Source organism: Etheostoma cragini, chromosome 23, assembly GCF_013103735.1.
Source record: "Etheostoma cragini isolate CJK2018 chromosome 23, CSU_Ecrag_1.0, whole genome shotgun sequence".
NCBI classification, from domain to species: domain Eukaryota; kingdom Metazoa; phylum Chordata; class Actinopteri; order Perciformes; family Percidae; genus Etheostoma; species Etheostoma cragini.
Genome location: NC_048429.1, coordinates 18,800,982 through 18,814,409, shown reverse-complemented (window position 1 = coordinate 18,814,409; position 13,428 = coordinate 18,800,982). Strand labels below are relative to the sequence as shown.

Below are 13,428 nucleotides of genomic sequence, written 5' to 3'. Positions count from 1 at the left end.
AATAAATTCTATCAAAGCCAAACTTGAGAAGATTCCTTGCCATGACCCTCTGACGCTGCGAAAGAAATTTCACGAACACTGGCCACTAAGGGGCGCTATAAATACAACAAGTTTATATCTCATGAACCGCTCATCCGAATTTTACAAAATTTGATCGATACCATCTAGGCCCACTCCTGAGGTGGTCCTTACAGTGGGGTACTGATTGGTTCAAGTGGGCGTGGCCTATGGACCAACGTCTGCATTAACCGCTTGCACTAAAGCGAATTACTTGAAATTAACAGAGTACATGTACAGTGGGTAGCCGACCAGACCTACCAAATATTACACACGTTGACCAGCAGGTGGCGCTACAATGAAGACAGATCTGCACGAAACCCCGTGTGTAGCATCTCCAGATGGCCACGACAACATGTTGTATGAAGAATTTTGCTACGTAATTGTGTGCGCATTTCATGACCGAGCGAAGCTTCTGTAGTTCGCTTTGGATTCCGCTTTCGAGCTCTCCCCGGGTCGCTGGGGACGACTGGCGAGGGGAGGCTTGGACCCCGTTGAAACTGCGTGCAGTTCTAGTTTTTTTTTCTTTTTCGTTTTTTCTCCAAGAGCCACTTAGCATGCGCATAGCTAACTGAGCAACAGTTGGCTCTTGAACTTTAAACCGGGGCATCTCTGAACTCCTGGCTCCACTGTGGTGTCAGGTTACAGCTTGTTATCATTCTCAGTTGCCTATGGTTGGAAAATATGTTCCGAATGTGTTCGTAGGGCTGTGCACTGAACTCAACACTTTTAGGTATCTACCAAGTTGCCTACTTGGTATTGAGTATCGTAAAATACCTGCCTTTACATTGACAAGGCTTACAGTATTTCGGCACTGCGCCGGATCTAAATTTGGGAACTTGCATGCGGTTTATATTTTTGAATCCATTGATTTAGACTGATAATTATATGTGGGGAACACAACTTTAAGTGTAAGTGAGTGAGTGAGTGAGTGAGTGTGTCGTTGTAACGCAGTTAAAAAATGTAGTAGATACCGCTTTAGTTGAGACATGAGTTAAAAACAAATTGTGCTTGGCATGAATGAGGACAAGCCGTTTGGCACTTGGGGCCTTAAATTGAGCACCCGGCTGCAGTGTATGTTCAAGGAAGATACTCCCTGTACGGCAGCAGGACCTTTGCTCCGTGCACTCTGTCATGTGAGTTTGTAATTGGCATCCACGGTTACCGCTGCAATTGCGCCTTCGCTGACTGACCATGTTTGTAATGTAAACAATACGTGTATGCACTTACGCATAAACGTATGCATTAACGGAACACGATTTGTCATTAACGATGCCAGTTGTGTAAAATGTGTCTAAAGCCCAAACTGCGTTGACAAAGCGGTCTGTTAGGAATCCGTATGGCCGTTATTTAAACAGAACAGCCTTGTCCAGAGTTTAGACGTCTAGCTATATGAAAAGATAATGCAAAGTTTTTAATAAATGTACATGAAGCAACTAATGTCAACATGGACAAAATCATCAGTGTACTAATTCACTTTTTTGATGATGAACTCGTCAAAGTAACATCTAGAAAGTTTTGTTATCACAATGATTCAATGTAGGATTGTATTGCAATATGAAAATCTAAATTTAAAATTGACTTAATTTAATATATAGTAAAAATGCGTCAAACTTTTTACTTAAAATTTTTGCCACTATCGTACAGGGCAGACGCACATCAGGGTTTATGATACAGTACAGGCCAAAAGTTTTGACACCACATTCAATGCATTTTCTTTATTTTCATGACTATTTACATTGCAGATTATCACTGAAGGCATCAAAACTATGAATGTACACGTGGACTTATGTACTTAACAAAGTGTGAAATATCTGAAAAAATGTTTTATAGTCTAGTTTCTTCAAAGTAGCCACCTTTTGCTTCAACGTAGCCACTCTCTGTGTTGTCTCAATGAGCTTCATCAGCTAGTCACCTGAAATGGTTTTCACTTCACAGGTGTGCCTCGTTGGGATTAATTTGTGAAATATCTTGCCTTATTAATGGAGTTGGGACCATCAGTTGTGTTGTGCAGAAGTCAGGTTTATACACAGCCGGCAGCCCTATTGGACAACTGGTAGAATTCAAATTATGGCAAGAACCAATCAGCTAAGTAAAGAGAAACTAGGGTCCATCATTATTTTAAGAAATGAAGGTCCGTTGGTCTGGAAAATTACTACAACTTTGAATGTGTCCCCAAGTGCAGTCACTAAAACCAACAAGCGCTACAATCAAATTTGTGCACATGAGGACTGCCCCAGGAAAGGAAGACCAAGAGTCACCTCTGCTGCTGAGGATGTTTATCTGAGTCACCAGCCTCAGAAATCGCAAGTTAACGGCAGCTCAAATTAGAGACCAGATGAATACCACATAAAGTTCTAGCAGCAGACACATCTCTAGAACAACTGTTAAGAAGAGACTGCGTGAATCAGGCCTTCATGCTCAAATAGCAGCTAGGAAACCTCTGCTGAGGAGAGGCAACAAGCAGAAGAGATTTGTTTGGGCCAAGGAAAAAAATAGGAATGGACATTAGACCAGTGGAAATCTGTGCTTTTGGGCTGAGTCCAAATTTGAGATCTTTGGTTCCAACCACCCTGTCTTTGTGCAATGCAGAAAAGTTGAGCGGATGGATTCTAAATGCCTGGTTCCCACCGGGAAGCATGGAGGAGGAGGTGTGATGGTTTGGGGGTACTTTGCTGGAAACACTGTTGGGATTTATTCAAAATTGAAAGCATACTGAACCAGCGTGGCCACAGCATCCTGCAGCAACATTCCACCCCATCCGGTTTGCGTTTAGTTGGACCATGATTTTAATTTAGGACAATGACCCCAAACACACCTCCAGGCTGTGTAAGTGCTATTTGCTCCAAAAAGGAGAGTGAGGGAGTGCTGTGCCTCCACAGTCAACGGCCCTGAACCCAATCGAGATGGCTTGGGGAGAGCTGGACCTCGAAAAGAAGGCAAAGGGACTAACAATTGAATTGAATTGAACTAGTGCTAAGCATCTCTGGGAACTCCTTCAAGACTGTAGGGAAACCTTTTCAGGTGACTACCTCTTGAAGCTCGTCAAGAGACTGCCAAGAGTGTGAAAAGCTGTAATCAGAGCAAAGGTGGCTACTTTGAAGAAACTAGAATATAAGACATATTTACAGTAGTTTCACACTTTTGTGTTCATTCACAGTTTGATGTCTTCAGTGATAATCTACAATGTAATTAGTCATGAAAATAAAGAACGAATTGAATAAGAAGGTGTGTCCAAACTCTTGGCATTTAAGGTTGTGGCATTACAAGACTCTGCGGTTACTGAGGCATCGTTTAGCTCTCGTTTGTTGAGGGCCAACTCCTTTTGTGCCTTCCCCTCGCTAACCCCGGGTTCTGCTATGCCCTCTTCTGCTGCACGGCAAAACCAGTTACCGTCAGTAGAGCGAATGTTTTGGTCTATTCTTAAAGGAGTTACTTAGATACTTCCAGGGTCACCGGCGGTCCCCTCCTTCTCAAGGGCCCCCCACCAGCCTTTTCCTGGTTGCTGATCCGAGAGAGGTCAGGTGCTCGGTGACTCTGACCGCCCAAGTGGTTAGGAAAATGCACTCCCAGTAGGAGATAACAGGAGGTCTCCGCCGGGTAGCAACTCGCCCCGGCGGGCCCCGCGAGGAGGTTAGCCTCTGGCCGGCTGGCAGAGGTAAGAGAGTGAGAAAGAGACTAGTCAAACTCAAAGAACATGAGTCCTTTGTTTCCCTAGCACAGAACGAGCTCAGGTATTTTTATTTTATAAGAGAAAAGAAAAATAAGTTAATGCGTAGATAAGTAATTAAACCTTTCAGGACCGAGTTGCTTCAAATTGGGTCTTGTTCTGGCTGTTCGAAGTCCCTATTTCCTCGCTCCTCAAAAGCACAGGGTAACTCATCTGCTGCTGCTGTTTACAAAGCTTCATACTTTATGTGCAATTTGAAACACTCACCCAAACGTAGCAGGGCATTTCTGTATTGCTTAATCTCTATGTATATTAACACCAAAAAGGCAACCGGAAACCTCATGGAACATGCTTTTTCAGCGTAAAGGATGAGCGCCCCTGACAGGGCGTGTCTCTCAGAAATCAAACATCCGTGCTTGGCTGCACATGGGCCTCTTGCTCTGTCAGTACTTTTCCACTGATGTGAGAGTCATAGCATGTATGTACTTAAACCAACTAGTGTGATTCCTTTTATGCCAACTAAATGTTCCAGTCTCTGTGACAGGATGGTAGGGTTAATAGTGTAGGACGCAGCACTAAGATCTAACTAGAATGTACATTGATTGTATTTATACACTCACTTTTAGGATTATTAGGAACACCATACTAATACTGTGTTTGACCCCCTCTTGCCTTCAGAACTGCCTTAATTCTACGTGGCATTGATTCAGCAAGGTGCTGAAAGCATCCTTTAGAAATGTTGGCCAAAATTGATAGGCTAGCATCTTGCAGTTTGATGGAGATTTGTGTGATGCACATCCAGGGCACGACGCTCCCGTTCCGCCACATCCAAAAGATGCTCTATTGGGTTGAGATCTGGTGACTGTGGGGGCCATTTTAGTACAGTGAACTCATTGTCAGGTTCAAACGACCAGTTTGAAATGATTCAAGCTTTGTGACATGGTGCATTATCCTGCTGGAAGTAGCCATCGGAGGATGGGTACATGGTGGCCATAAAGGGGTGGACATGGTCTGAAACAATGCTCAGGCAATTGCATTTAAATGATGCCCAATTGGCACTAAGGGGCCTAAAGTGTGCCAAGAAAACATTCCCCACACCATTGAACCACCACCACCCTGCACAATGGTAAAAAGGCATGATGGATCCATGTGCTCATTGTGTTTACGCCAAATTCTGACTCTACCATCTGAATGTCTTAACAGAAATAGAGTCATCAGATCAGGCAAAATTTTTCCAGTCTTCAACTGTCCAATTTTGGTGAGCTCTTCCAAATTGTAGCCTCTTTTTCCTAATTGAAGTTTGGCTGAGTGGTACCCGGTGGGGTATTCTGCTGTTGTAGCCCATCCGCCTCAAGGTTGTGCGTGTTCTGCATACCTCTGTTGTAACGAGTAGTTATTTCAGTCAAAGTTGATCTTCTATCAGCTAAAATCAGTCGGCCCAATCTCCTCTGACCTCTAGCATCAACAAGGCATTTTCGCCCACAGGACTGCCGCATACTCGATGTTTATCCCTTTTCGCACCATTCTTTGTAAACCCTAGAAATTGTTGTGCGTGAAAATCCCAGTAACTGAGTAGATTGTGAAATACTACTCAAACCGGCCCGTCTGGCACCAACAACCATGCCACGCTCAAAATTGCTTCAATCCCCTTTCTTTCCCATTCAGACATTCAGTTTTGACCAGGACCACAACCCTAAATGCATTGACGCATTTGCCATGTGATTGGTTGATTAGATAATTGCATTAATGAGAAATTGAACAGGTGTCCCTAATTATCCTTGAGGTGAGTGTATAGCGCTAGTCTTAACAACTACTCAAAGCACATTTTACATAGGCCAAGGCTGCCGTACATCAGAAACATGTACACTCCAATGGTGCAACTCTAGGTTCAGTGTCTTGCCCAAGGACACTTTAACATGGGCCTGCAGGGCCAGGGATTGAACCACCAACCTTCCAATTGGCAGGTAAACGCTCTACCACTGAGCCACAGCCACCCACTTGAACTAGAACTGCAAGCAGTTACAACGGGGTCCCAGCCTCCCTGCACAAGTGGGCCCCAACGCCCCTGGAAGCGCACAAAAGTGGAACCCAAAGCAAAACTGTGCACAAGGACCCCCAAAAAACTAGGCTTGTAGGCTGGATACAAATTCTTCTGTAAGGGATAGGAAGATAACAACATCAGCCGCGTAGCGCTTTGCTGCTACTGCAGTCCACGTATCCTCGGGCTTAGACTCCTAATAAAACAAGTAAAGAGACAAGTCCTTTTGTCTGCAGCAGTTGGGTGATTAGTAATTTCCACCAGTGCCGTCTCTGTGCTATGCTGCTTTCTAAATCCTGACTGAAAGTCCTTAAGTAAGCTATGTAGAAAATCACATAACTGGTTAGCAACTACCTTCTTGAGGATCTTGGGGAGAAAGGGAAGGTCACATATAGGTCTATAGTTTTCTAAGACCTCAGGGTCTTAGAAAATGGTCTTTTTTTATTGTTTTATCACAACAACTTTAAATGACCGTGGTCTGTAACCAGTTAGACATATTGATCAACTCTAGTAATGGAGTGTTAACTACAGGTAACGCTTTTTTAAGTAGCCTTGTTGGAATGGGGTCTATGAGACCTGAGGCTTAGCTGAAGAGACCTTTGACATTAATTGTTGGTCTACAGGACAGAAGCAGTCTAAGTATGTCAGGTCTTGTCGTCCTTTCTAGTGCTACTCTGTTCAAAGAGGAACTGTTAAAAATTGAGGGTAAAAGGTGATGAATTTTATCTCTGTTATAATTTTATCATTAAAGAAGCTCAAAGTTGTCACAATGCAGAGCTATAGGAATTGATGGCTCAATAGAGCTGTGACTATCTGTCAGTCTGGCTACATTGCTGAAAAGAAACCTTGGTTTGTTATTTTCTTCTACTAGTGATGAGTAATAGTCTGATCTGGCATTACTGAGGGCCTTTTCTATACATTTTCAGACTTTTGGTCATTTTTGGTATACGCGGGTTTATGAAGTCAATTCGGCTATGACGTCACAATGGGGAGCAAAGTCTCAGCCTAGCACTAGAACTACGGAGACCGACTGGGATGTGGAAGAGGAGTAAAGGCCAGCAGCCGAAAAATTACAAACCTGCCAGACGTGAGAGGGCAAATGAGGAATTGTCAAGATTGTGGGGAAGTCTCCTTCATTTAGCTCCTTTATTTAGCAACGCAGCAGTGCATACAATGACTTTACTTTTTGCTGTCAGTGAATAGCACAAAGTGAACGTCAACGTTTTCTTTCAATCTAGGGACAGTGTTCATGTCGTTAGTTCAGATAAGTACTGGTACACTTATCTAGATATAGGAATAGAGGGCATCCCCGAGTGTTATTTCTAAGTGTTTACCTCCAACCTCCGGTGAAAACGTGTCGCTGTTTGGCCGGAGCTTGTGTGTGTGTGTGTGTGTGGTGGCGAAGCTGCGGTGGAGAGCGGGTGCTGTAGGGGAGTAAGCCTCCGGTCGGGGAGCTCGCCCGCAATCAGCTGATCTAACGATGCTTAAAGCCTATGTTGCAGGTTTAATTTTGCAATGAATTTGTGCAATTTGCTTGTTGGTAGTTAATATTTGAACTGTTATCAATGGTATTTGATAGTGTAGGATATTGCAAAACTGAATATAATACGAAAAGTATGCACAATTTGACAGTGTTTCCTTCTTTCCCCCACAATGCATTGCATAACGTCACGTTGGGGAGATAACAGAGCAGCCTTTGTTGTATTTACCGTTGGTCTGGCCTGATGTGGCTTCTGGTCTTTTAATATTAACAGTCTATGGTCTCGACCAAGTCCATGTGACTTTATTATATCTAATAATATTGGAGGGAAAGTGAAACACAGCTTAGACGGGGATTTTGTTCGGCTTTTCACAAGTTTAAACCGCTAGCTAACGCTGCGCAGCCGGACGTTAGCACAACAGTGTTAGCCTAGCCTGCTAGGTAAATATTACGACTGCCTTTGGTGTTTTCTATATAAGAGTCCATGTTGTCAACTTCATACATGTGGCATTAGTGCACCTTTTGTACCATAACTGTATTTAATGAAATAGTAAGCTTCGCTCCTACGAGATGGGTGGGTTTTTGTTACGTTACACACAAAGCTAACTGGCAGTAGTTAGCCTGTACAGATGCTAGCGGACATAGCTAACATCGTGTAGCTAGCCACCAACTTTGGCAGTAGAGTTTTGGTGAGCTAACCACGGCAGCGTTGTCGCCCACAATCAACCACGCATATCGTTTCTTTCCCCGGAGATCCTGGACATTATTTTCATTCATGACGTTACGTTAAATAAAGAGTAGCCCGAGTGTGCGCGGCCTGGAGGGACGCGTCCTACCACGAGTCGGTGTGGAAGCCGTGCTCCATCTGCGGCGAGCAGTCTGCAGACCGGGGGAATAAAGTTCCGATCCTCAGTTTAAGAGTCTGACTTCCGTGATTCATCCAAAGCCTGGATTGGTGTGGATGTTTCAACCTCACAGACAACGGACTCTGACAAGCTTTAAAAAAACTTTTGAAGGATGCAACGGTGTACAAATATGTGTAACGTTGAGTATACTGTGAACATGTTTTATGGAGTTCTCAGCTTATCGTAATCCGTAAAATATTGTTTTTGCTCCAACCTGCTCCTTCCTTAAAAACTTCCATATGGATTTATTTTAAAGTGATTTTTTTTTTTCTCAAATAAAAAAAACATATGTTCAACCAAACTTTAATGTTTTGGGGGGGACCATGATCCAGTTTGAAATGTCACAAACTGATTTAAGCATCGTCAGATCATATACCAGTACTTATCTGAACTAACGACATGATCCCTGTCAATAGATAGAAAGAAAACGTGGACGTTCACTCGCTGCTATTTACTGACAGTAAAAAGTAAAGTCATTGCATGCTCTGCTGCGTTGCTAAATAAAGAAGATAAATGATGAGACTTCCCCACAATCTTGACAATTCCTCATTTGCCCTCTCACATCTGGCAGGTTGGTAATTATTCGGCTGCTGGCCTTTCCTCCTCTTCCTCATCCCAGTCACTCACAGTGGTTCTAGTGCCAGGCTGAGACTTAACTCCCTCCTGTGACGTCATCGCGGAATTGACTCCATAACCCCGTGAATACCAAAAATGACCAAAAACTAACTTTTAAAACTATATGGAGACATTTTTAAAAATTATATACATATCTTGAGTGTTTTTTGTACCCAATAATCAACAGTGGTGGTTAACTTGCAACATGGGCTTTAAATCCTTTTTACATTTCAGACAGGATCATGGTCCTCCCCAACCAGCACGCACCAGTATTGTAATTGTTTATATTTACTATATATTTCCATTCCTTTTAGAACGAGTCATATGAAAGGCTCCTTATCCCTAAACAAGAAGTTCACTGCATACAGACGGGCTGTAAAAAAACATCTTATGACAGTATCAAGACAATCATTATGGGCCATTATAGCCATTCCCCTTGATGTCATATAATCTAAAGAACACAGAATAAGATATGGTGATACTTCATAATAGCAGTTAGAAATGGTACAAACACCAATCCACTACTGTTACCACTGTTACAGTAGGTAGTACTGCGCATTTGCACAACTCAATGACAACATAGCTTTACTCCAGATGTAGCGTAGGAAAGAAGTGAGAAGTGACCAGTATTACATTGTACCCCTTTGGTTGGTTTATGCCTTCCCTAAATCATATTGAATTATATTGTTATTAGGACATGGGTTAATAGGAAAGACATGTATTTTCAGAAAACATTAGTTTGGTTAAACAACAATGAACAGAGTGTAATTTAACATGTTCTTTTTATTTGAGAAAAAAGCGCATCATTTTAAAATAAATCCATATGGAAGTTTTTAAAGGAAGGAGCAGGTTGGAGCAAAATCAATATTTTACGGATTACGATTAGCTGAGAACTCCATAAAACATTTTCACATTATACTCAACAGTACACTTATTTGTACATCGATGTATCCTTCACAAGTTTTTTTTTTTAAAGCTTGTCAGAGTCAGTTGTCTGTGAGGTTGAAACATCCACAGTAGTCCAGGCTTTGGATGAATTATGGAGCTCATACTTGGTCTTAAACTGAAAATCTTAACTTTATTCCTCTGGTCTGCACACTGCTCACCGCAGATGTAGCTTGGCTTCAACACCGACTCGTGGTAAGACAAGTCCCTCCAGACCGCGCACACTCGGGCTACTCTTAATTTACCATAACATCATAAATGAAAATAATGTCCAGGATCTCAGGGAAAATAAACAATATGCGTGTCTCCATTTCAAAGATCACTGCAGGTTGACTGTGGGCAACAACGATGTCGTGGTTAGCTTACCGAAACTACTGCCGAAGTTGCCGGCTGGCTGCGCAACGTTAGCTATATCCGGTAGCATCCGTACAGGCTAACTATAGCCAGTTAGCTTTGTGTGTAACATTAAAAAAAAACACCCATCTCGTAGGAGCAAAGCTTACTATTTCATTCGATACAAATATGGTACAAAAGGTGCACTAATGCCACCTGTATGATGTTTACAACATGGACGCACATATAGGCAACATCAAGGGCAGTCGTAATATTTACCTAGCAGGCTAGGCTAACGCTGTTGTGCTAACGTCCGGCGGCGTAGCGTTAGCAAGCTGTCTAAACTTGTGAAAAGCCGAACAACACCCCCGTTTAAACTGCTTCACTTTCCCTCCAATATTATTATAAATATAATAAAGTCACATGGACTCGGTCGAGACCATAGACTGTTAATATTAAAAGACCAAAAGCCACATTAGGCCAGACCAGTGGTAAATGCAACGAAGGCTGCTCTGTTTGCTCCCCAACGTGACGTCATGCAATGCATTGTGGGGAAAAAAGGAAACACTGTAAAATTGTGCTTCTTTTTGTATTATATTCAGTTTTGCGATATCCAACACCATCAAATACAATGGATAACAGTTCAAATATTTGCTACTGACAAGCAAATTGCACAAATTCGTTGCAAAATTAAACCTTCAACATTGGCTTTAAACAATGAAGCAGAGTTTGGTGTTTTTGCTGGAGAAGAAAAATTACGTCCATGGGATTGGAGCACTAGAAAAAAGACAACACTGCCTGTGCAGGTTTGCTAAATGATGACAACCTTAATGCTGAAATGGCACACTTACATTAAATTAACAAGAACATTTTAAATGGCCCTTCATGTTTTAAAGGTTGTTGGCCCATTTTGTAGTATAGTAGTATTTTGTAATATGACACCAGCCAACCACTAATTTTTTCTTATTTGTTTCCTAGACTTGAGAAGAGAACTGAAGTCATCACTTGAAAGACGGCTCTTTAGGCAATGCGATCCGGATTTCCACACAGCCAAGGTGGGGCCTATTCTGTGTTTCAAGACTGGAGTAACGTGGGTGTTTGCCGATTACCACAAGACATCAATGTTACCCCTGTACCAGTTCACCCTGAAATTGGAATACAAAACAACATGGTAGTCACTCAAAATACTGAGGAGCGTAGAGTGACTTACAGTCGGGTTCCATTGGAGCAGCAAGAATATCGATCACAGAGACTTTACCACCAACAGGAGTCACTGGCAACCATAATAGGCACTGGATTTCAGCACCCAAGACCCAGGGATGGTGCTTGCATTTTTCAAAACATGCAATTGAGCAGAAAAGATAATGACGATTTTTATTCATCATCACATGTTGCCGCAGAACACAGTAGATATTTTGGGACTTTGGCCTATGAAAACTCTGTAAGACAATCTGATAGTAACAGTGGTCAACAAAAGGAATATTCCAAGCAAAATGTCAGTTGGCATTTCAAGAAAAAGTCACATCGGAACCATGATACTGGACTGCAGCAATCTCAGGATAAAGATCAGTGTTCTTCTGTGGCTGTGTGCAACAATATTACACCCTCTCCTCTGCTTGAAGCCTTGCTAAAAACAAACTCTTCAGAACTGCCTTGTTCAGAGGAAACAAATGGCAACATTGAACTCAACGCTAATAATAATTTTTTAAATACAAAAAGACAGAGCAAATATTTGCAAGTCAAAAGTTTACTAAATGGGCTAAACTGTGGACAGACTAGAACAGAAAACCTAGATTATCAAAGAGGAAAACCCTCCACCCCCTATCAGCAGCAGGTCTCCTCCCACTGTATCAGTAGTCAGCCATCCACAGACAAACTTGTGTCAGCTGGAAAAACACATCCACCTACAGATATCGAAATCCAAGACTTTGTTGCACAAAAGCTCATATATTTTAGGTCTATTTTACGTCTGAAAAACACAAATCCTGGACATTCAAACAAGGATTTGGGCAGGAACTCCACACTGCAGCCTGACAGCATCAAGCCTAAGGTTGACAGTGTTGCCCATCTCCCTACAACCTCTGCCAAAGATGTGGACAGCCAAAGTCAAAACTGGGATGCAAATGAGCAGTGCCTTAAAATGGACAGTTCAAACGGCCGGAAAGAAAATGGCAAGTCAATAGTCAAGGCTAAAGACACAGGCGATTGTGCTGCATCAGAGAAACATTCAAAAGGTACAGCAGTCTCTGTTGTAGAACATTCTAAATATCCTTTAAAAAATGCAACTGTTGACAAGACTGCGTCAGATTTTGATTTGTCTGTACAAAAACATTTGGATGCAACTATGCCTGCTGATGACAATTGCAAACATGTTTGTTCAGATGACTGTGAAGATGAAACATGTGTCAGAAAAGAATGTGGTTTCTATAGTAAAGGGTGTGATAAGTACATACAGAATGGCCTGACAACCATTCATTATTCGTTAACTGCACTGAAGGAGCTCATTGCTAGTCTGGAAAATGTAGAGGATATTGCCGAGATGAAGAACCTTTCTAAAGTCATTCTGCAACAATACTGGAATGGGAAAATAGATAACATTCATCTCTTTACATCCACAGAATATCCACGAATAATGATGGACGTTGCTGCCACTTGCACAAAGAATGAAGATGAGAGTCCGGTAATTCTCACAGCAGTGCATGAAATGGCCTGGGATGAACTGACTGAGAAGGAAGAGAGTTTACCTGATGTCTCAGAGGTTCTTCAAACCAAGTTGAGTTCAGAGGCATCTAAAAACAAAACACTCCTCACGCTCATCGAAAACCAAGATGCAAATATAAAAGAAAAGGGAAAAATTGAAACACAACAGGGCTGTGATACCTGGATGGAAAGAAATCCACATTCCAAGCTAAATTTAGCAGTTGATAGTATTCAGATTCATAATGTCGTATCACTTCTTATAAACCAAAGTGGAGGTGCGAGTGAGATTGCAGGTTCTGTGCGTTTACAAACTGGTTTAAGCACAGGACATTCTGAAAACAGTGAACAGGGCCCTCTGTCTGAAAGCAGGGTTGGGAAAATTGAAAAAAATCCGCTATATGAAGACATTTCAGATGATGAGCCGTCCCAGCCGGCCACAGACCTCACAACAACAACAGAACACAAACAAGAACAGAACTTTCTTTCGGCAGGTTCTGAGGACCCACAGGATCGATATATCAGTGAAGCTGAAAGTCCACAGAGTCAGTCTATGGCTGTGGAGAAATCTTCACCTGCACAAGTAACTGCACCCAACAATACTCAGTCACCATTCGAAAATGAAGGCTATGGACATTTGCAGCAATACATTCAGACAAACACAGTAACCATTTCGGATGAACTGATT

General features: G+C 42.2%; 1 protein-coding gene across 1 annotated transcript in view; it reads left to right on the top strand.

The window, feature by feature from the left end:
- LOC117939090 overlaps positions 1-13,428 on the top strand; it is a 34,006-nt gene that overhangs the window by 4,160 nt on the left and 16,418 nt on the right. The window contains exon 2 of the mRNA XM_034864136.1: positions 11,022-12,190. Within this exon, the coding sequence (XP_034720027.1) occupies positions 11,071-12,190 (1,120 nt within the window). The 5' untranslated portion in view covers positions 11,022-11,070. The remainder of the gene's footprint in view (positions 1-11,021; positions 12,191-13,428) is intronic.